The 24,938-nt window shown below is 43.0% G+C and overlaps 1 protein-coding gene across 1 annotated transcript in view; it reads right to left on the bottom strand.

Annotated features, from left to right (window-relative positions):
- Positions 1–3,761: 3,761 nt before the first annotated feature.
- RAB44 (RAB44, member RAS oncogene family) overlaps positions 3,762–24,938 on the bottom strand; it is a 41,994-nt gene continuing 20,817 nt past the window's right edge. The window contains exons 10-15 of the mRNA XM_069073657.1: positions 22,109–23,818; positions 17,487–17,568; positions 16,313–16,427; positions 13,817–13,918; positions 10,019–10,095; positions 3,762–4,216 (exon numbers count right to left, since the gene is read on the bottom strand). Of these exons, the coding sequence (XP_068929758.1) occupies positions 4,126–4,216; positions 10,019–10,095; positions 13,817–13,918; positions 16,313–16,427; positions 17,487–17,568; positions 22,109–23,818 (2,177 nt within the window). The 3' untranslated portion in view covers positions 3,762–4,125. The remainder of the gene's footprint in view (positions 4,217–10,018; positions 10,096–13,816; positions 13,919–16,312; positions 16,428–17,486; positions 17,569–22,108; positions 23,819–24,938) is intronic.

The raw sequence follows: 24,938 nt of genomic DNA, 5'->3' as shown, positions 1-24,938 counted from the left end.
AGCTTAGACCTGGACCCTGAATACAGAAGGAGATAGGTTTTTTTTACATATTAAAAAAATCAAATAAGGCCAATTAATTAAAAGGAAAAATTAACCAGGATACATTAGGTAATCTGATTTCTAATTGGAAGAAAGATTAAGGACTTTCCAAGTTGGGAGGGGGAGAGTGAACAGGTGCAATTTCCTGAAATCAGAAAAAGAGTTGTCCTGCTCCTTCTCCCCAGTGTTTGTGAACAATCAAAGGAACATGGAAACAATAGCAATTGATGTATAGGGCCAGTTTTCAGATAAGAAATAGGCGTTGCTTGAGATATACAATTGTGAGAAAACTCCTTGAATCTATCTTTGGGTCTGACTAGATTTCTACTCAACAAAACCTAGGGTCTTTAAGCAGCAGGGAGAGCTGGTCCAGCTTCCCAGCCATGCAGGGCTAGGTTCAACAATGCAATAAGGTTTTCTCTCAATTCCCACAATTGAATAAAGTTTTCTCACAAGACAGAAGTTGGACTAAACCCATAACTGAATAGAAAGGGAACTGAGCTAATTCCAGAATTGAGTCATAAGATGGAGTCAGAGTGGTTCTCTCAATTCCCACCTCCATTTGCTGCTCCAATTCTCTCAATTCCCTCTGTAGATGGGGTGATGATGTACCTGAGGGTGAGAACAAAAGGGCTAGGGGAAGCCTGAAGACCCAATGGCCTTTACCCCTGTTCTTTACTCCTGACTTTATTATGCCTGTCTTCAACTGACTTCAATCAGGTCAGGGCAAACCCTATAACTCCTTACAGTTGGTACCTTGGAGAGGGCAATTTCAATGACTTGGTGAGATCCAAAGCCATATGGAAAGGGACTAAAAAGTGAGTGGGAGGGGAAGTTGAGAACCTACCAATCAATCAGTCAATAAACATTTATTAAGCTTGTACTGTGCACACACATTATGCTAAACCCTGGGAATACAAAGTAAGGGGGGAGGGGGTGTTGGGAAGAACATTCCCTGCTCTCAAGGAGCTCACAATCTATGTATATGTACTATGAACAAATAAGCCATATACAGAATAAATTTGAAAAAAATTGGTGGAGAGAAGGCACTAGAATTAAGGTGGACTGGAAAAAGTTTTCTGTACAAAGTGGGATTTTAGTTGAGACATGAAGGAAGCCAGGAGGCAGAGATGAGGAGGGAGAGCATTCCAGGTATGGGGGACAACCAGAGAAAATGACCAGAGTTGGGAAATGAAGTGTCTTTTTTTTAGGAATAGCAAGGAGACCAGTGTCACTGTAAAGATTACATTGTATTTGTGTGTGGGGGAGGGGGCGTTGGCTAGAGTATAAGGTTTAAGAAGACTGGAAAGGTAGGGTGGGGCAGGTTATGAAGAGTTTTCAAAGTCAGAGGATTTTAGATTTGAGCCACTGGAGTTTACTGAGGAGGAGGTTAAAATAATGGGCCTGTTCTTTAGGAAAATCCCTTTGACAACTGAATGGAAGATGGTCTGGAGTAAGGAAAGGCTCATGGCAGGGAGACCAGAAATGGAAATAGTCCAGACAGGAGATGATGAAGACTTGCACCATGGTAGTAACAAGATCAGAGGCAAAAAAAAAGGGGCAGCTAAGTGGTGAAGTGAATAGAGCACTGGCCCTGGAGTCAGGAGAACCTGAGTTCAAATGTGACCTCAGACAGTAGCTGTGTGACCTTGGGCAAGTCACTTAACCCCAATTGCCTTGCATTCCCAACTCCAAAAAAAAGATCAGAGGAGAAAAGAGGGTATTAGTTTGACTGTTAAAGGCAATACGATGATAACTGAGGATATGGTTGGGTCAAGTTGAAGGGTCATTTTTGTTTTTGTTTTTGAGAATGAAGAAGACTTGGATTGTTTATAGAGAGTGGGGAAGGAGCATATAGATATGGAGAGACATGATTGGGGGAGGCTGGAGGGCCTTGAGTGATGCTTGAAGAGGGTGTGATCAAGAGTACAAAAATGGAAGCTGTTCTTGATGGGGAGAAACTTGATGTCAGAGACCGGCACAAAGGAAGAGAGAATACAAGATGGTATTAAGGGATATGGAGGTGTAAAATAGGAGAGGTAAAGAAACAGCACCTGTATCTCCTACCTTTCAGAGGTCAAGTCAACAAGCATTTATCATATGCTTATCATGTGCCAGTCACTGTGCAAGTCAAATCCTATCCTGAGAGAGAGTGAGACAATGTAGGAGAAAAAGCAGACAGGGACAAGATATGTTGAAGATGTAGAATCACTGAGACTTGCTCACTCATTGACTAAGACAGAGAGACTTTTAAGTCTCTCCCTTCTCCCATAAGGAGAGAAGATTTGGAACATTTACTGGGGGGAAAGCAATGGAAAGTCAATTAGGAAAGGATAAAAGGTCTCCCAGCTCCCAAACCAGTGTTCTGGTCATCAAACAGCACTGTCTCTTCTTTCCATTCACCCAAGAGTGGTTTGTCTCTGCTCTGAATTCTCACAGTTCCATACCCTAAGGCTAAGACTTATTCTCAACATGTCATAAAGATTTAATAAATATGGATTGGCTGTCTGTCGGCTGGGACAAATAACCACTTCAGAGGGCATCCAGAGGGCACTGAGACAATAGATGTCCCCTAAATGAAAGCTGCCCATTAAAGCTGGATGCTGTGGTTGGAGAACAGGGAGAAGGAATTGTGTCAGAGGCTGCCATGACTGTCTGGGCCAGGATACACTAATTTGGATGAATTGGAGGGAGAGGGGCCCTTCTCATCAATTAGAGTGAACACAAAGTCTTAACAGCAGAATATTTTCAAGGAAATGCAGTTTGATTATTTTTAAGTGCATAGTAATAAGACTAACCCTGTGTTGCCAAGTAGAGATCCTTGGGGGACTTGCTTTAATGAACAGGTAAGAACAAGATGTAATTAACTAGCTCAGGGAGGATAGGGACCCGGCCTTATCTAAACTGTGTGTCTCAGCTTAAGAAAGTGTTCCTCAGGGCAGATGCTTAATGTTTGTTGAATAAATTAGCCTAGCCAGGTTAATGAGCATCCAAGTTTCAGTTCTTTTAAAACATTTGACTGGGTCTAAAAATGGTTCATTCCCTTAAGTGGTTTAGAACCATTTAAACCTGCAATTTCTTTAATGATATTAATTTGCTCAAGCAAATTTCCTTCAAAGTACAAGACTGAACTTCAATCCAGACCCAGTCTTGATTATTAGGGTTGTGGATTAGACCTGGGATTTCATCGGTATAAGGAATCCTCACATGAGGAAATTCCCTCAATCCATACAGGTTGGCACCTTCTCTGCAATTAATTGTCTTAGAGAGTCTCCTAGAACACTGAAAAGATAAATGACTTGCCCAGGATCACACATGTGTCAGAGTTAGGACTTGAACTCAAGTCTTCTTGGCCTGTGTTTCCATTATTTTGTCATTATTGTTTAGTCACGTCCAATTCTTTTGTGACCCCATTTGGGGTTTTCTTGGCAAAGATTCTGGAGTGGTTTGCTATTTCCTTCTCTAGCTCATTTTACAGATAAGGAAACTGAGGCAAATAAGGTGAAGTGACTTGTCCAGGGTCACACAATAAATGTCAGAGGCTAGATTTGAACTCAGGAAGATGAGTCTATTCTTCCAATGTTATAACTTCTGAATCCCCAGGAGTCCAATTCAGCAAGGTTCAGGATATATGTGTGTATATGTATATATGTGTAGGTGTGTGTATGTGTGTATACACACATACATACACACATAAACATATACAGGCATATATACACATATATATAATTTTTATTATAAATTCAAAATTAGCAAACATAAAGATTTCAACATACAAAGAAGACTAGAAAGGAGGATTATTTATGAAACTGTGAGTTGGTTTCATGCAATTCTTTTAAAATTTGTATTAAATTTAACACAAATGTATACACATTGCCCCGCTCATCTGCATCCCCTTCCAAACACTCTTCTGCTTTCTTCTGTGCATGAAAAAAATAACTTTTCACGGATACTCTTTCCTTTGAGCCCAAGATCTGGATCTTCTTGGTTTTCCTTGCTGTTGTGATAGTCAAAGTCAGATGGGAAGGAGGAGGAGCTGAAGAGATTGCATCCTGCCACTTCCCACACCACCAGCCCCTCCCAGGCTCAGGAGCAGCAGCCGGCCTTCTTCTTTGCCTCCTTCTTCTCCAGCTCCACCACGCTGTGTTTCAATTTGGCTTCCTGTTGTTGCAGTGCCCTGTGAGGTGACCCAGGTGGTACGAGTGAGTAAGTGAGGAAGGCCTTTGGATCTTCAGGCCTAGAGCTTAGGATCCTGGATTCCTGGAGCTGGAAGGAAGATCAGCCAGGCCAGCCCCCGACTTAAAGCTTGATTCTCTCTGAAACATTCCACCAAGAGTAGCCATCCCCACCACAGCTCCTCTACTGCCCTGTTACACACACACACGTGACCATGTAGTACCATATATCATACTTATCCACATCTAATGCCTATGAAGACAGGGACTGTCTTAACTGTTACCTACATTGTTGTTCAGTCCTTTCAGTCTCGTTCAACTCTCCGTGATCCCATTTGGCATTTTCTTGGCCAACTAGAGTGGTTTGCCTTTTCCTTCTCCAGCTCATTTTACAGATGAGGAAACTGAGGCAAACAAGGTTAAGTGATTTGCCCAAGGTCACACAACTAGTTAGTGTCTGAGGTCAGATTTAAACTCAGGTCCTCCTGATTCCAGGCCCAGAGTTCTATCCACTTGTGACATGGAGCTGCCCCTACCTACTACCTATAGGATGGAATAAAAATTCTTTGGAAGACAGAGTGGGTAAGCCCCCAAAAGCACTGGCTTTGGAGCCAGAGGACCTTGATTCAAACTCCAACCTTTGTCCCTTATTCTTTGTGTGACCTTCAGCAAGTTACTTATCTGAGACTCCTGGGCCTCAATTTCTTCATTGGTCAAATGAGGGAGTTGTACCAGAAGACCTCTGAGATCTGACATTTAAAGCCTTCTATAACTGAGGCCTATTCGAGCTTTCCAGAATGATTATTCCCCTTTGTGAACTCTCCAGTACAGCCAACCTGCCATCTTGCTCACTCATTTCACTCCATCTCCTGTCTAGGAACCTCTTCCTAGGCTGTCTCCCATGTCTGGTCCACACGCCCTCCTAACTCTCACCTCTTTGCTTTTCTGCTTCCTTTCAGAATACCATTCAAGCACTACATTCTACATGAAGCACTTCCCAATTCGCCCCCCACGTTGGTGGTCCTCCCCGCCTCCATTTACTTTGTATTTATTTTGCATTTAATTATTTACATGCATGCTCTTTATCCCCACAGAATGTAAGGTCCTTGAGGACAGGGACTATTTCACTTTTGTCCCTCTATTATCAGCACCTAGCATAATGACCTGCACACAGTAAGTACTAAATAAATGCTTCTTGATTGATTATCTAAATTTTGTATCTTCCCCAGCACCTGACACAGTGCTCTGCAAACAGAAACCATTTCCTAGAATTCAACATTATTGAATGAATGAATCCTTGAAGTTGTTGACCTAATGATGGAGCCCATTCCACTTTGGAACAGTTCAAATTATTAATACATTCTTCCTTTTATTGAGCCAAAATTTCCCTCCCTGAAACTCCTACCTGTGGTTTCTACCTCTGCTCACTGGGGCTACACAAAAGGACTCCTATCAGCTCAAAGCTGAGCAGGTTGATAAAATTTCAGTGTGAGGATTTATACCTCAGAAATAAGTAAATGTTACAAATTAAGGATCAATTTATTGTTTTGTTGATTTATAGATTGAAGAAAGTGATGGAGAAAAGTTAATGATGCAGAATAAACTTAAAAATACATCATAGATACTTTTTTTCCCCCTCCCAGAGCTGGTTGTAAAACATTTACCATCATCCCCCTACTTTGACCCTCTTCAAATAAACAAAAAGATCATTCGTCTTTCCCCACAAATTTCTCTTTTCTAAGCTAAATATCTTTGGTACTTTCCATTCATTTTTGTATAGTATGGTCTCTACTTCCCCACTGAGATGTCCAAAAAACTTTCTTATTCTTTAGCCCCAACAGCATTCACTTTTCAGCAGGTTGTCTCTGTTCTGATACTCCCCCCACCCCCTGCCTTTTTCTGGAAACTTCCATGCCCCATGCCTGTGTGCCTGGGTGCCTCCCCTGGCCAAATCCCAGCACCTATAACATCAGAAATGGAACATCAGCCAGACAGTCCAGAACCAAACCCACAACTGAACTACTCTGGTGTAGGATCCAAATACCCCACATATCTATTGGAAAGAGAGGAAGAGAACAGGTGAAACTTGTGTGAGTCAACGTCAAATGTGGTTTCCCTGAAGGATCACCATCTCTCTTCTTTTTTTTGGCCTCAAGAACCACCGCACCCAAGGTTTTATGATCCTCCCTGGGCAACTGAGATCTGGTATTATCTTTGGTCTTGAATCCCTCATCATTGAATGCCCCTGTTCCCCCATGACCCTGTCTCTGTCCCCAGCTTCTCATTTTAGGTCTTGGTCCTTCCTCTGGGCAAATTAAAATAGGCCTCAATAAAGACCTATACCTTTATGCTCCATTGCCTTATCTTATTCTTTTGTGAAAACCTCCTTTCAGTTCCCAAATTGCTGCTATGGACTTGAATACCTACTGTCTTCTTCGTCCTCCTCCAAATGCAATCCTGGTTGTTCCCTAAAATGAGAACTGATCTTTTTGTGGAAATGAGCTTTCTCTGGGATTCTAGAGGGTTAACTAGGCGGGGCAGATGGAGCAGCTGCCCAAAGTCAGGAAGACCTGTGTTCCAAATCTCACCTCAACTCCTTACTGTGTGACACTGGGAAAATTCTCTGAACCTTCCTTCCCTCATCTGGAAAATAAGGCAGGATTGGGGAACTGGACTCAAGGACCTCTAAAGTCCATTCCAGCTCTAAATCTATAATCCTATGAATAGGATGAGCTGTATGACAGCAGATAGGTCACTTCTCCCCTCTAAACCTCAGCATCTCCATTTCCTTATCTGTAAAACGATGGTGTGTTATATAGCACGTTATATAGAACAATGAAACTTCAATTTATATATATATTTTTAATGGAATGAGGAGAAATAGCTCATGGAAGAGGGTATGTGTAGTCAGAACATTAGGGAGATAAAGTAAGAAAAGTGAGAAAAAAGTAAAGTGTTGATTTAGCAGGATGTGAGAAAGGAAGCTGATAAAGAAGTGCCCCAGGGATCTGTCCTTGGTCCTGTACAGTTCAACATTTTCCCATTGGCTCTGAGGAAGGCACACAGAGTGTGCTTATCAGCTGTGTAGGTGATACCAGGCTGGGAGGGATAGCTATCACATTGGATGACAAACTTAAAACTTGAAAAGGTCTCAGAAGGCTAAAATGATGGCCTGAATCTAAGGATATGACATGTAAGAATGATGGCTATAAAGTCTTACACTTGGGTTTTATTTTTTTTTTAAATCATATCATGAGTATAAAATAGAGTGTATGTAAAAGACCTAGGGGTTTTAGTGGACTTCAGCTTCAATAGGAGTAAGCAGTGTAACAAAGCAATCCAAAAAAGCCAATACAATCTCAGGATTAAAAGATGGATAGGGTCTAGAAGGAGAGATTTGACACCTCCTACTTTCCCCACCCCTGCCCCTGCCCTTGCCACTGTATTCTGTGCTATCAGACCACACTTGAAGTATTTCATCTAGTTCAAGTCACCACATTCTCAAATAGCATTGAGAAACTGAAAGAAAGCAACCAGGATGTTGAAGGAACAGGAGAAAATGCTGGATGTAAAGTCAAAAGATCTGGGTTCAAATGCTAGCTCTGCTACTTTGCATCTGTATGACCTTCGGAAAGTCATTTAATTACTCTAGTTCTCAGTTTCCCTGTCTGTAAAATGAGGGGCATAGACTAAATGGTTTATGGTTCCCTCCAACTCTTAAATATATGATTTCATGATCCTATGATTTTTTTTAACTGGAAATGTTTAACACAGAGAAGAGAAAATTTGGAGAGGAACAGCATGGTTGTTTTCAAATACTTGAAGAGCTTTCATATGGAGGGAGGGTTAAGGATTATTCCTGAACTAGGAGCAATGGGTGGAAGCTACAGGAAGGAAGATTTCAGCTTCGTGTTAAGAAAACTTCCCAACAATTTGTTGTTGTTCAGTCATTTCAGTCTTATCTGACCCTACTTGGGATTTTCTTGGCAGAGATACTGGAGTAGTTTGGCATTTCCTTCTCCAGTTCACTGTACAGATGAAACTGAGGAAAACAGGGTGAAGTGACTTGCCCAGTGTCACACAGCTAGTATAAGTGTCTGAGGGAGGATTTGAACTAAGGGCTTTCTGATTCCAGAACCAGCACCCTTACTCATTGCATCATTTAACTACTCATTATCTCTGTTGAGCCTCATAATAACCTTGTGAGGAATCGGGGAAGGGAAGAAACATTTACACATTACCCATTATATGCCAGGCACTTAAAAATACTCTTACCATTTAGTCCTCAAAACAACTCTAAGAGATAGATGTTATTGTTATCTCCATTGTATCATCTCCAAGTGAATTGCTCAGTCATGCAGCTGGTGAGTGTCTGAGCTAGGATTTTAATTCAGATCCTCCTGACTCCAGGTTGAGAGCTCTAGCTACCATTGTACCACAGGCTGTAGGAGGAACTACAGATATTTTTACCCCCATTTTACAGATGAGGAAGCTAAGACCTGGAGAAATTAAATTATTTCAATCAACAAATATTTATTAAGCACCTACTATGGTGGGATACAGAGACAGTCTCTTGCCTTCAAGAAGCTTGCTTTCTACTAGAGATGCACATAATATATATATACATATATGTATATATATATACAATATAACATGTGCATAAACACATACACATAAATGCAAACTCATTGGGGGCTCAAGGGACACTTACTAGAAGAATAAGGAAAGGCATCTTAAAGGATGTGGTCTTTGAATGAGACTGAAAGGGAGCTGAGTGTTTCATAAAGCATATGGGAAGAAAGAGCATCCCAGCTATGAGAGACAGTCCCCGCAAAGGTGAGAAGATAGCAGATGGAAAGTCGTGTAGGATAAACAAGACAGCTGAGCTGGAATAGAGGGTGAATGTGGAGGAATCATGTTTAATCAAGTAAGGAAAGATAGGCCAGAGACAGCTTGTGAAGGGTTTTTAATGCCCCCCAAAAAGAAGTTTTTATTTTTATCCTAGAGGCAATAGGGAGCCATAGAAATTCAAGCAGGAGAGTGGGGGCAGTATGGAGTGGTGGATAGAGGACTGGACTTAGAGGTTAGGAAAACCTAAGTTCAAATCCTACCTCAGATACTTTACTGGATTGTGATCTTGAATAAATCACTTAACCTTTCTATGCCTCAGTTTCCTCATCTGTAAAATGAGTAGGGTGGCCTCTAGATAGCCTCAAAGGTCCCTTCTAGCCCTAAATCTATGACGCTATAGTTAGATCTGTGCTTTAGGAATATCAATTTATCAGAAGCTAATAAACATAATAAGAATTGGAACCTAGGTCTTCCTGACTCCAACTATCGTACTGTGTTCATTATGCTGCCCTTTGTTCCAGTCTCTCTTTTTATTTTTTTTAATTACAGATCTTCACCTAGGTCTTTGCCCTGGAGAAACAGCAAACAATCCTGCCCTGCCCCCACCTCCTTCTTGTATCTCATGCCTTGCTTAGAAGATGAGACTAAATAGTGTGCTCTCAAAGATGCTACATTCCATTGAGGGATACAAGAAAATTAGAACTCTAAAACTCTATCAAGGTAAAGTGTTATCTTAATAACATTATATTCCTAAAGACTTGATGGATCACTTTCTTATCCCTCTTAATTCCCTTTAATTCACTGGAACTCCCAAGCCCACCCTGTGCAAAAGTACTAAACACACACACACACACACACACACACACACACACACACACCTATGCACACAAGCAGAATATTAGTGCCAGGATGGGATTCTGGGGTATGGAAATCGAGGGAAAGGTTACACTCACCTTGCTAAGGTCACAATGGGCTCTAAGATGTTATGCCCCAAGACAGCACTGCATTCCCCAAAGATGACCCCAATTTCCTACAAAGCCAAACAGAAACACAGGATATATGTGACACAAAAGCAGATAATATCTGCTCTCAGATGGTCAGTCTGGAGTCTCTCCAACAGTTTTTAGAACAGGGGGACCAGCCCTGCAAGTAGGGGGAAGGGGAATAGGAGGCTCCTCCTGTCATGTGACTTGGGCATGAAGAAGAGCCTAAGCATCTCTCCTTTTAGCTAATCATGGCACCTGAAATTCCATCATTAGAGTTATCTCTTCGGGTTTGGACACTGACTCCCAAAGGTCCCTATTAAATGCACATGTTACCTGGGGGGAGGAATAACACCTTAGTTAGGATTTGTTACTCATCTTCCCATCACCCAGAAAAAGGTTTGCCAAACATTGGGGTATGGTATAGGGACAGAGAGCAGTTTGGAGGTAGGATAGTGGATGTCAGGCAAAGTTGGAAGCACTGGAGCAGAGGCAATCCTGGGTGGAGATATAGAGTTATTACTGTGAAGGATTCACTGTATCGGCGTAAGGTATCACAGGAGCCTCAGCACGGGTTCAATCCATTTGACTCTGGACTTAAATCTGATAATAGTTGCTCCTATTTTTTGAGGTTTTCTATACTATTTTCCATACAGAATATTTTCTTCTTTAAATTTTTAAAATTTAATTTTAATAATTCTCATTTTTGTTTGTTTGTTTTCCAATTCTCACTTTAATTTTGTGTGTGTGAGAGTTTCTACTTTCTTCAGCTTTCAAAATGAGACCTTGTGGTTTCCTTAGCTTTCCTGATTCATGTTTCATTTCTTTTAATAGGGTGCTTCCTATTAACTTTAGAATCAAATATAATCTCCTCTGTTTGGCATTAAAAGCTCTTCCCAGCCTGGCTCCAGCCTACTTTCCCAAGCTAATGATACTTTACTTCCCTTCACACATTCCCTGATCAGATCAAACCGAATTTCTCAAATTTTCCCACAAATAAGACTCTCATCTCTTTCTTGGGCATGAACTGACCTCTCCCATGCCTAGAATGCACTCCCCTCTCTCCTTTCCCTCTTAGAATTTTTACTTTCCTTCAAAGTTCAACTCAAGTGCTATCTCCTACATGAAGCCTTTCCTGATTTCCCCCACAACTAACCCCCAGCTCCTTCCCCAAACTGCTTTGTGTTTCCTTGGTAGGTACAGGGTGTCCCTAAGTTTGGACACATAGGAAATCTCATTAACTAAGCATATTTTCAAGAAATGAAATGAATGAAAATTTCAACATTAGATTTAATTAGCATAAAAGAGATTTCATAGGAAGACATAGGAGACACATAGGAAATCTCATTAACTAATTAAATTAAATTAATCTCATTAATATGGAAAATAGTGCCCAATAGCTAATGAAAGCTTTTGCTCCATATGAAATTGTCATGGCTAAAATTTATGCTAATTAAATCAAATGTTGTTGAAAATTTCATTCATTTCATTTCTTGAAAATATGCATAATGTGATTTCCTATGTGTCCAGACTTTAGGGACACCCTGTATTTTGTTTATATGCTCATGTTCTATGTCATGTTAAAATGAGTGTAGGGGTTGTTACATTTTTGTCTTTATCCCTGGTCAACTAGCATTGTTCCTGGAACATACCAGGTGCTTAATAACACATATAAGGTTCTTGATTGACATATCTTGTTGACTGGGCAGCTAGGTGGTGGAATGGATAGTTGGGCCTGGAGTCAGGAAGACCTGAGTTCAAATCCAGCCTCAGGCTACTTGTGTGACCCTGGGAAAGTCACTTCACCCTGTTTGCCTCAGTTTCCTTATCTGTAAAATGAGCTGGAAAAGGAAATGTCAAACCACTCCAGTGACTTTGCCAAGAAAACCCTAAATGCGGTTACAAAGTCAAATGCTACTGAAACAACCAAATGGCAAAATTGTTTGGAATATTGATTGATTGGAATATCTATGTCTGGTTTCTTTTTCCACCTCTGGAGTTTCTGATATATTAGCTGATTCAGCTTGTCTATGGCATTTTTTTAAATGTAAAATTGCCTTCAGTCTTGCTCCTTTTAAATTTTATTGGCTTTTATTTTCTCCCATTTGCTCTTTTAGCCATTTTTCTTCTCTTTGGTGCTTTCTATGGGGTGTGTGAGGAACTGGGCTTCCTCATATCTTTCTGACATCCTGGATCTACTCCTACATAGGCTTTAAAAAAATATTAATTATCAAAGTAAATCAAATGGTTCTCGAACTGGAGGGAGTTTCAGAGATTTAGTCCAACCCCCTTACTTTGTGTGTAGCAGGGGACTGGCCGATGAGAGTTCAGTCTTTAGCTACACGCATAGTTTGCTCTGCCTGACACAATCCCCCAAGCATGGAGCCTGCTTCCATGCATACATAATGGAGGATCCTCCTCTGTGGACAGTTATGTTTTGTGTGTGTGTGTGTGTGGGGGGGTTGTTTGTTTTTCTTTTTGGAGGGGGGAGGGCAGGGCAATTGGGGGGTAAGTGACTTGCCCAAGGTCACATGGCTAGTAAGTGTTAAGTGTCTGAGGCCGGATTTGAACTCAGGTCCTCCTGATTCCAGGGCCAGTGCTCTATTCACTGTGTGACAGGTATGTTTTAACTGTTTCCTGTCTGCTTGCTGTGTAGCAAAGAGGGGCCTTTTGATTGGTTGCTAAGCCAAGACTTGGTGTGCACACAAAAGGCACCAAATAGTCAAACAGACCCCTTTTCTTCCCTGTCTGTATTTGAACTAGGAGTATAAACTGCTGAGAGCTTCTGGGTGAGGGAGGAGATTTAGGTCCCGTTGAACCTAGTGAGTACATGGCCTCCTAGGCAAACCTGTGTCTGGGATAGGGTGGCCTCTTGTTTGCTTCTTCCTTCCTTTGATACAGGGCCTTAAAAAGTCTTGAAAGGTCAGGAGTCCATACCAGAGGCCAGTGTCTCATTACAAACAGCTGTCCCCTATGCCTGAAAAGCTCTACCCCCTCAACTCCACCTATTGACCTTTCTGGCTTCCTTTGTCTCAACTAAAATCCCACCTTCTACAGAAAGCCTTTCCCATCCCCTCTTAATTCTAGTGCCTTCCCTTTGTTCATTATTTCCTATTTATCCTGTACATAGCTTGTTTTAAATATATTTGATTGTTCATTGTCTCCCTCGTCAGAATTTGGGCCCAGTCTCTGGTAAAGCATTCTGAGCTTGTACTGATCTGATCGTCCACAATTGGACACATTGTACCTTGAACCCAACATGGTGATATCATTTCGTTCCTCTTTGAGAATGAAGGACAACACCCAACCAAATAACTATTAGCCATTCCTATTCATATTAGAATATGAGCTAGCACTATTTTTTAAACCTCTTTTTGTATCACTAGCACTTAGCATAGTTCCTGGCATATAATATATGCTTAATAAATGTTTTTTTTAATCGATTGATTGACATGGATGAAGAAACTGAAAACCAGAGAAGCACAGTAATTTACTCAAGGCTATATAGGTAATTAGTTTAAAAAAATCAACCCAACCAGGTTTCAAACCTAAATCTTATCATTTTAAAATCGTGATGACTTCTACCACACTATACTGCCTCCTTCTCCTATCCCTCGTGCAGCCCTAGCTGCCTGGGTCCCCTGCAATGTGGCTTCTGTTGAGATTGTCCCTATGTTGCCATGACTAAGGGGCAGGTCTGCCTCCATCTTGCAGAATTGTCCCTCCTCTGAGAACGGGCGTGTCTGAGATGTTCACCAGGACACTCACCTTGGCCAGGAGCTGTCCATCCTCTGTGGACACCTGCCTCTCCTCCACGCAGTCTATCTTGTTCCCAAGAAGGAGGATGACAACGTCATCAGGTCCTGCTTCCTGCAGTACAACAAGCACACTATTTTTGTAGAAAGGGAACACAATTTCCTTTCCATCCCAAGAACCCCGAAAGGCTCTCTCTTCAAGGGTCCATTCTGTGAGTTCAAAGGGACAGAGTTAGGAAGGAAGTGGGATGGGTCCTGAGGGGCTGAAGACTGGGCAGGAATTGTGTAGAATTTGAGCCATCAAAAAAGGCTAGGCCGATCCTACTGACCTAACCTGAGCTTCCACTCCTACCCATGTGCCCCCTCTGCTCCCATCATGGCTATTTCTTAACTCTCTGTTGCCCAAATACACTAAGATCTATCTACCTATATTATCTTTGCTCAGGCTTCTTGTCTGCCTAGTGTCTTTAATTTTCTCCAATGTCCTTCTGGTCTAAAGTCTCACTCTTTTTTTTTTTTTTGCTTTTTTTTTTTTGGAGGGGGGAAGGCAGGGCAATTGGGGTTAAGTGGCTAGCCCAAAGTCACATGGCTAGTAAGTGTTATGTGTCTAAGGCCAGATTTGAACTCAGATTCTTCCAACTACAGGGCTGGTGCTCTATTCACTGCACCACCTAGCCACCCCTAAAGTCTCAGTCTTTATGGCAGATATAGGTAGAAAACATACTGGATGGTAGACAGCTGGAAGTAAAGTGGGCACTCTTCCACTGGGCAATGACTGGATAGCTGGTGGCATATTGGAAAATTATTTCACTATAAGATGGATATGAAGAGTTCAGAGAAATTTGGCAAGACTTGTTTGAACTGACACAGAATAGAGTGAGAAGAACCAGGAGACGCACTTACACGATGACCACAATAACATGATGGAAAGCGGCATTGACAGTCCTCAGGGCTCTGAACCTCAGTGACCAGTCATGGCTTCAGAATGCTGATGGTGGAGCGTGCCTCTCCCATCTCTTGCCAGAGACATGATGGACTTGGGGTACAGAGCGAGACTCACATTTTTGGTCACAGTCAATGTGTTGATTTGTTTTCCTTGACTCTATTAACTTGTTACAAGGGAGGGTTACTAAGGGGTGGGGGCAGGGTGGTTTTATTACTACCTTGTTAAATTTAATATGCACTTTAAGAAAAACAAGCTGTATGGAGCAGCAGTTCAGTTTCATACACAATTCTCTTCTTTGTTCTTTGTATATCAGAATACCTGTGTTTATCGATGACTACTAAATTCAAAATAAAAAAATTGGTTTTTTAAAAAGTGTTCTGGACCTAGAAAAAGCTATCTACACTGATTGCCTCTACTTTCTCTCCTCCTGATCACTTGTTCATTGTAATCTGGCTTCTGAAACTGATCTCTCCAAGGTTATCAAAGATCTTTTAATGACTAAATCCAGTGGCCTTTATTCAATCCTTGTTTTTCTTTTATTTATTTACTCATTTATTCATTCATTCATTTATTCTTTTATTTATTATTTATTTGTTTGTTTGTTTTTTATTGGCTTTTTGGAGGGGGGAAGGCAAGACAATTGGGGTTAGGTGACTTGCCCAGGGTCACACAGCTAGTAAGGGTCTGAGGCTGGATTTGAACTCAGATTTTCCCAATTCCAGGCCCAGAACTCTATCTACTCAGCCACCTAGGTGTCTCCATGTCTATAAACATACTTATGTATAAGCACGTATGTGAACATACAGATGTGTGTACATGTATGTATATGTAAGTACCCACAATGTTCGTGTGCATGTATGCACATTATACTGTACATAATCTGATGACATGTGTGTATATATACGTGAGTGCAGTATACCAAGTATTGCATTATATGTGTACGTGTCTTACACATGCACATGTGCCTGTGTGTGCACATACATGTCGGTGCATTGTGTATATTATATGCACATATAAAATATGCATATACATATGTGTGTAATAAAATGCTTGTGAATATATTCAAGCACATATGTATCCTTTCTCCCTAAGTAAAATAGAACTTCCTTGAGGGCACGCACCATGCTTTTTATTTCTCCTAGAATCTTCTCAGCAAAGAGCACTGGGTTGGAGATAGAGCGGAGCTTCAGTAAAGTCTTATTGATCAAGTGATTAGGAAGTTGGGGCAGAATGAGCCTGTCTGTCACATGACCAAGTGCAAGAGTTGCAGGTCTCCATGACAGCCAAGGAGAAGGTGTTATGACTATATCCAGGGTTAACTTTGAGTAGGGAAAAATCACAGGATACATAGGAAGTTGTTTTTGTGCAGGGCTCCACTGTGTGGGTGTGGCTTCATAGTATAGACCTGCTTTCTCCTCACTCACCCAACACATCTATTTGGAGGGTGGGGCCACCTACGCCATCTTTTGTCAAATCCATGCCCTTGCTAGGGAAAGGAAATAAACAGCAAACAGACAGTGGCCCCCTCCAGCCAGGACCAGCCCTAGCAGCAAGCCCACTCACCTGGATGCAGTCCAGCCAGTAGCGCACATGGGTGAAGCTTCTTGGGCAGGTGATGTCATACATGAGCACAATACCATCAGCCTTCCGGAGAAACTGCTTGGTTATGCTGTGGTACCTACCAGGAGATGCCTAGTAAGACACAGACTACCTTTGGCAACAAAAATCTTAGCTCTGAGAGTTGAAAGAGCACACAAGAGATCATCATCAATGTAGCCCCCTGTTGTTGGGCAGACAAGTTGTCCCTAGGAGGACTCAGGCCTAGGGAATCTGTGACATATCACGGGATAAAGAGCAGGAAAAAAAGGGCGCGAGAGAGAGAGAGACAGAGAGAGAGAGACAGAGAGACAGAGAGAGACAGAGAGAGACAGAGAGAGAGACAGAGAGAGACAGAGACAGAGAGACAGAGAGAGACAGAGACAGAGACAGAGAGATGGATGGATAGATAGATGGACAGACTCCCCCATTTTACAGATGAAGGAACTGAGGCCCAGAAAAAGGAAGTGGCTCACTTCTCATGAGGTAGGAGGATATCACAGACCTTAGTGATTTCTCCTTCAGAGCACTGGATTTGGAATCAAAGATTCAGTCATGTGTGACTCTCCATGACCCCATTTGGGGTTTTCTTGACAGAGATACTGGAGTGGTTTGTCATTTCCTTCTCCAGCTCATTTTACAAATAAGGAAACTGAGACAGACAGAGTGACTTACCCAGGGTCACACAGCTAGCAGGTGTCTGAGGCTGGATTTGAACTCCCTAAGATGATTCTTCTTGACTCTGGGCCCAGTATTCTATCCACCTAGCCACCTAGCTGTCCCTTGGGCTCAAAGGACCTCAGTTCAAATCCCAGATTTTGCTGCCTGTGTAATCCTGGGCAAGGCCTTCTTTGGCCTTCAGTTTCCTTGCCTATAAAATGAGGGGGTTTCCATGGATAACCTCTGAGGTCCCTTTCATCTCCAAAACTGTGATCCTAGGATCACAATGGCCAAGGTTAACACCTCTTGTCTCCTATTACATGAGTCTTTTCCTATGGTGTGTGTGCTGTTCTCCCAGACTTGGGAGATCTGCCCTGTTCCTCTTCCCTCCCTTCTCCTCCCTTCCCTTTCTCCCTGCACCCCATCACCAAGCCCCCATTGGGGTCGCCACAGGAATGTGACAATGAAGAAGGCTCATTACCTCTCCTGCCCCGCAGTGTCCCAGAGCTGCAGCGCAAACCGTCTATTATCCACCACCAGGTTTTTGATCCGATAATCCATCCCTAGGGTACATTGGAGAGATGAGAGGCAGCAACCCATTCAGGGTTCAACCCCTAGTGACTAATGAATTAGACTTGGAGTCAGAAAGAACTGGGTTTAACCCCCACCTCAGATGTGTATTCATGTGGCCCTGAGCAAATGATTAAACCTCTCTCAGCTTCAGCTGGCTTCTCTTTAAAATGGGTATGATAATAGCACATACCTCACAGAAGTCTGGTGAGAGCCTAATGATAATAATAAATAATTTTTAAAACTCTTTGTTAACATTATAACCTTATACAAATGGGAGCAATTATTATTATTCCAAAATTCCAGGACCAGGGTCACCTTTAGTGATGCTGCTTAGAACGAAATGACAATCGATCCATGAGCATTTATTAAGCACCCTGTGCACCAGCCACTATGCTAGATGCTGATGACACAAAGGCAAAAGTGAGATAGTCTCTCTGTTTGAGAAGCTTACAGTCTGGAGAAGGGAGACCACCCAGCCGCTAGTAATGCCCTCCCCCCACTCCAGTGAGCGTGTGCTCTGTCTCTCCATCTCTCTCTGTCCTCCTGTCTATCTCTGTCTGTCCATCTCTGTCTGTCCATGTCTGCCTCTGTCTCTCTGTGTCTGTCTGTCTGTCTGCCTCTGTCTCTCCATCTCTGTCGGTCTGTCTCTCTCTTTCTCTACACACACAAACAAAATGTGCATATGTACATATGTGGATATGCCATATAATGTACACACAAATATTTGTTTATATATGTATATTCATGTGTGTGTGCAACAAATATGTACAAACACATATAATATACACAAGCATATATAAACACAAATATGTTTGTGTGTGCATATCCAACATATGTATGTACATATGAAATATGTATGTACACATGAAATATGTACAGACAAATGCTATGTGTATGCATGCATTGTGCACAATATGTGTGTATATACAGGCATCATATAGACATGTGTGTACATACACACAAACATGCCTTTATAAGCGCATGTGCACACACACAATATTTGTGCACAGAAGATACTGCATCTACACACCAAGATGTATATATGTGCATGTACACAACCCGTATTACAAGCATGTGTGATGTATACACACAAACACATGTATTGTGTACATGTGTGAATGTGTGTGTACATGCATAGAGATGTACACACAAAATCTATTTCTATATGTATATGCACACATGTATAATACCATATATTGCATGCATGTGATATATACATAAATGTATGCACATGGATAGATTTCTGTGTATACATACACATGTAATAACACAATAAGTAGGTGCATTGCACATGACATCTACATGGATGCATTACGTGTGTGTATACATGCACACATGTGTGTTTATTAATAGGCACCAGATCATCGGGGTGGGAGGAGGGCACTCCTAGCAGATGGTGGGATCAGGAAAGGCTTCAGGCCTTTCCATCAGAAGGAGAGGGAAGAAGGAATTCTGAGAGGTAAAGGGGGATGACATTCCAGACACAGGAGACCACCAGTACAAAGAGACAGAGGGGACATGAATCCCCCTATTAGCCCTGATAGCTTGTAGGTTGGAAGAGACCTGAGAGTTTTCTTCGTCCTCTCCTTGTCCCCCTTCTTGTACAAGAGGATATGGAAGCAGGAAAAGTGAAAGTGATAGGAGCTTTTTGCTCTGAGGGGTGTCTCCCCACTGCTCTCTGGCCATCCAATTCCTCCCACCCTTCAGGGCCTTGCTCAAGGCCTATCTGCTCCAGGAGGTCTTCCCTGACTGCCCTAGTCCACCGAGATCTCTCTGCCTTCTCAAGTCCTAGAGCCCTGACTGGGACTCCTTCAAGAGACCTTGATTATTCAGGCTTGGGACTGGCAAGTCAGGAGACTGATTTTGCCAAGTAACTGTCCTGACTTAATTGCAACATCCTGATGGGACTGTAAACTCTGGCAGACCGGGGACCCTGTCACACCATTTTCCCCCATAGAGAAATGTGCTCTCACCACACTCTGTTGTAATTAGTAGGGTATGGGGGAGATCGATTGTATCCTCTAGAACCTCCGTACAACAGTGTATATGATCCGTAAATAGAATCCTAGGCTCCTGGGACAACTAGGTGATAAAGCAGATAGAGTACAGGCCCTGGAGTCAGGAAGACCTGAGTTCAAATCAGGTTCAAAACCTCAGACACTTACAAACTATGTAACCCCGGGTAAATCACTTAATTCTGCATGCCTCAGCTTCCTCATCTATAAAATGAGGTATAGAAGGAAATGGTAAACTATTTCAGTATCTTTGCCAAGAAAACTCCAAAAGATATCACAGAGAGTCAGACATGACTGAAATAACTCAACAATGACAACAGGATTCCAAGCTGGAGGAGACCTTAGAGATCATCTCATCCAACCCTCCCATTATACAGATGAGATAAAATGACTTGTCCAAGGTCACACAACTGAAAAGTAACTATTTCAAACCCATTTCCAAATCTGGTGGTCTTTTCAACAAAACTAGCCTGCTTAGAGTAATTTTACATATATATGTATGTATATCTACACTATGTACATATATGTAGGTATATAGGTATGTATATGTATGTAGGTGTATGCGTATGTAGGCATATATGTATGTATATATATGTATAAGTATATGTGTGTATATATGCATATATATATATTTACATCTTAAAGGCCACCTCTCAACTTTGCCTCCATGCCTTAGAGACCATCCTCATCCTGGAAGGTCTCTCTGCCCCTGAGGCCCCCTTCTCCCATTGGTGAGCCCCATTTTGGGGAGGAATCCAGTCTAGCCTTGCTCCCTTCCCCTCTGGGCTCTGCTCTGACTTTCCTGATTTTACCACCAGGAACCTCACCACTAACCCCCCCAACCTTCCAGCCACCTCTAACGTATTTTACTATCAGAAGGTAAACTCTTCTTGTATTTGTATTCCCAGCATTTGGCACTGTGCCTGGCACACACTGAGCACTTAATAAACACTTGTTGCCTTGCTGTCCCCCAACCTTTCTCAGCTTCAGTTTCTCTGTCTATGATAATGATAGCACCTCATTCATAGTCTTGTTGTGAAGCTCAGAGGAGATGATATATAACATCAAGCTTTGCAATGAAGAAGGAAGGAAGGGAGGGAGGAAAGGAGGGAGGGAGGGAGAGAGGAAGGGAGGGAAGAAGGAAGGAAGGGAGGGAGGAAGGGAGGGAGGGAAGAAGGGAGAGAGGAAGGGAGGGAGGGAGGGAGGAAGGAAGGAAGGAAGGAAGGCAGGAAGGAAGGAAGGAAGGAAGGCAGGAAGGAAGGAAGGAAGGAAGGAAGGAAGGAAGGAAGGAAGGAAGGAAGGAAGCATTTATTAAGCACCTTCTATATGCCAGGCACTGTACTGGGAGCTTTACAAGTATTATCTCATTTGATCCTCATAGCAACCTTGGAGGGGGGGGGTGCTATTATTACCCCCATTTTACAGATGAGAAAACTGAGGCCCATAAAAAGGAATAGCTTGGTCACACAAGTAAGACACAGGAGGCCTCAAATTCTCCCAAGGTTCTTGCTTGGACAGTCTCTCTTCCTGATAAATATCTGATAAACTCACTCCACCCTAAGGTATCAGAGAGTAACATGCCCCAATCCCAACCCAGTTCCTTGCCCCTGTGGGGTGTGCACATTTTAAAGTAACATGATTGGGGAGAGGGTGACCTAAAATCTAACAGCGTTATTTATGGTTAACCTAAAGTCACAGGTGAGTACTGGACTTTCAGCAAGGTCCAGTCCAGCGTTGCAAAGTATTGTCCCATTTGGGAGTAATTGTTCCAGCTAGAACCTACCCTGCCCTTGTGCAGTTACATAAAAACATGGTTCTGTTTCTAAGGTTCTGTTAGTACACATTTTCAATGTTCAGCCCTGAAGTTCTGGCCATGTAATAATAATAACATATATCCGTGGTGTTTTTAGGATTCCAAAGCACTTTCTTCCCAAGAGCCCTTGGAGAAGGTAGGTAGTGCAAGTATTATCATCCCCATTTCAGAGATGGGAAAACCAAGGCAAAAAAAAAGTTAAGTGACTCACATTAAGTCACACAGCCTAGTATCAGAGGTAGGATTTGAACTCAGGTCTCCTGACTCTACAAAAGAGACATTGCTAATTAGGGGAGAGATTGCCATTGTCCCTTAAATCTTATTTTGTTGTTATTGTTGTTTAGTTGTTTTTGACTCATTGTGACCCCATTTGATGTTTTCTTGGTAAAGACCCTGCAGTGGTTTGTTATTTCCTTCTCCAGCTCATTTTACAGATGAGGAAACTGAGGCAAACAGGATTAAGTGACTTGTCTAGGGTCACACAGCCAGTAAGTGTTTGAGATCACATTTGAACTCAGGTCTTCCTTGATTTCAGGCCCAGAACTTTATCCACTGCACCACCTAGCTGCCCTCAAATCCTATAACAAACATCTATTTTGCTTATGCACAAGGGTATTCCCCTCAGAAGGTATGAGGTTCTCTGAGATCCCTCTAAGTCTAAACTTCCATCCCTTCCCCCATGCCCAGGGCTAGGAATCTTACCTACAGTCGCTGTCAGGCCTGTGGCAAAGGAATCATGATGTAACAAGTGGAGAAATGATGTCTTGCCCACGTTGGAATCTCCCAGGAAAAGGACGTGGAAGAGGTAATCAGGGTCAGGAGGCCTTTCCCCTGAGCTGGCTCCGGCTGCCTCGGCTTTGATTTCTTCAGGGACTCCTGACCTGTTTTCTTCCCTTCCTGAGAAAAGGGGTGTGCTTTGTCCTCCCAGGACTTTGGGTCCAGACTGCACTCCTGCCTCCACCAGGCTGGAAAGAGCCTGCTCTGAATCCTGAGGGAACAAGGGCCCTTCCTGAGCTTGCCTCTGCAGTCCCCTGTCCTGCGCTCTCCACACATCTTCAGGCTTCTGGTCCTGCAGTCCTCCACGTTCTGGAATGACAGGCAGCACATCTGGCCTGGGGGACTCTATGTTGTCAGGTTTTTCCTCAGGAGGATCCCCTAACCTTGACTCTGGGAGTTGCATTTCTCCATCAGAAAGAATATTCACCATTGGCCTAGAGGAGTCTATGAGCCTATAAATCCCCTGATGACAACAATCACCCACATCTCGGCTAGGGGAGTGCAAACTCTCAGTTTCCCGACCAGCAGCATTCTTCACATCTGCCCCAGGTGACCTTATCTGCCCGATCTGTTGACAAGACCCATCATCCACACCTGCCTCAGGTAACTCCAAGGATCTGCTTTCCTGAACAGGAGCCCCTCCTAGATTTAGCACTAATGACTTCTTGAGCCCAGCTACCTGACCAGGAAAATCTTCCACCTCTGGGCCAGGGGAACAAAGGATCTCAGTTTCCTGACCAGCAGCATCACTCACATCTGCTACAGGTGATGACATGAATCTGGCTTCCTCATTAGAAGCATTTCCCACATCTGACCTGTGCAATTCTGCGAGTTCAGCTTCCTGACCAGGAGAATCTCCCACATATGGGCCAGGTGAATGCATGCTCTCAGACTCCAGACTAGCAGAATCACTCACACCTAGTACAGGTGAGTGCATAATTTCAGCATCCTGAACAGAAGCATTTCCCACACCTGCCTCATATGACTCACTAATCACAACTTCCTGACCAGGACCATCACCTACATGTGTTTCAAGTGACTCCAAGACTCTGGCTTCCTGAATAGGAATCTCATTCACATATACCCCATGTGACTCCACAACCCCAGCTTCCTGATCAGGACATTCACTCATATCTGGGACTGATGAATACATAACTTCAGCAATCTCAGCATCTCCTTCCATAAACTTAGCCTCCTGACCAAAATCCTCACACCTCTCTGAGTCAGGTAAGTGCATGGTCTTGGCTTCCTGACTAGGAATATCCCCCATTTCTGGTCCATGTGATTCTATAAGTCCAGTTATCTGATCAGGTCTAGAAGCATCACTCACATCTGCCTCATGCGTCTCTAGCATCACAGTCCCTTGACCAGTAACCACATCACCCCCGTCTAGGCCAAACTCAACCTCTTTACCCAATGCATCTTCCATATCTGTTCCATAATATTCCCTAAACCCAGCTTCCTGACCAGGATCATCCCTCATGTCTGGCCCAGGTGACCCTGTCTGCTCAGTTACCTGACTAGACCCATCATCCACACCTTCCTCAGGTGACACTAAGAATTTGCCTTCCTGATCAGGGGTCTCTCCCAGACCTGGCACTGGTGACTCCATGAGCCCAAAAGCATCTTCCTCATCTATCTCACAAGACTCCCTAAACATACCTTCCTGGCAAAGAGTATCCCTCTCATCTGACTCAAGTGACCCTGTCTGCCCAACCTGATGATAAGACCCATTGTCTATACCTGCCTCAGGTGATTCCATGAACCTGCCTTCCTGACCAGGAGCCCCTCCCCAATCTATCACTGATAACTCCTTGAGCCTAGTTTCCTGACCAGGAAAATCTTCCACATCTGGATCAGGTGAACACAGAATCTTGGCTTCCTGACCAGGAATGTACCTTCCAACTACCTCAAATGACTCCCTAAACCCAACTTCCTGGCTAGCAGCATCTCTCACATCTGCCTCAGTTGATTGCATGAATCTGGCTTCCTGGTCAGGAGCATTTCCCACATCTGACCTGTGCAAGTCTGTGAGCCCAGCTTCCTGACCAGGAGAATCTCCCACATATGGACCAGGTAAATGCATGCTGTCAGCTTCCAGACCAGCAGAATCATTCACACTTGGTCTAGGTGACTGTATAGTTTCAGCATCCTGAACAGAAGCATTTCCCACACCTGCCTCATATGACTCACTAATCACAGCTTCCTGACCAGGACCATCACCCACATCTCTTTCAAGTGACTCCTGAATAGGAAACTCATTCACGTATAACCCATGTAACTCTACAACCCCAGCTTCCTGATCAGGACATTCACTCATATCTGGGACTGATGAATACACAACTTCAGCAATCTCAGCATCTCCTTCCATAAACTTAGCCTCCTGACCAAAATCCTCACACCTCTCTGAGTCAGGTGAGTTCATGGACTCAGCTTCTTGACTAGGAATATCACCCATTTCTGGTCCATATGATTCTGTAAGTCCAGTTATCTGATCAGGTCTAGAAGCATCACCCACATCTGGCTCATGTGTCTCTAGTACCAAAATTCCTTGACCAGTAACTGCATCACCCCCATCTAGGTCAAACTCAACCTCCTTACCCAATGCATCTTCCATATCTCTCTCATAAGATTCCCTAAACCCACCTTCCTGACCAGGATCATCCCTCATGTCTGGCCCAGGTGACCCTGTCTGCTCAGCTACCCAACTAGATCCATTATCCACACCTTCCTCAGGTGACTCTAAGAATTTGCC

Source organism: Petaurus breviceps, unplaced genomic scaffold (genome assembly GCF_028583685.1).
Source record: "Petaurus breviceps papuanus isolate PSGF00001 unplaced genomic scaffold, PetGlider_PUasm1.0 90865, whole genome shotgun sequence".
In the NCBI taxonomy this organism is placed as follows: domain Eukaryota; kingdom Metazoa; phylum Chordata; class Mammalia; order Diprotodontia; family Petauridae; genus Petaurus; species Petaurus breviceps.
This window is presented reverse-complemented; position numbering and strand designations above follow the sequence as displayed.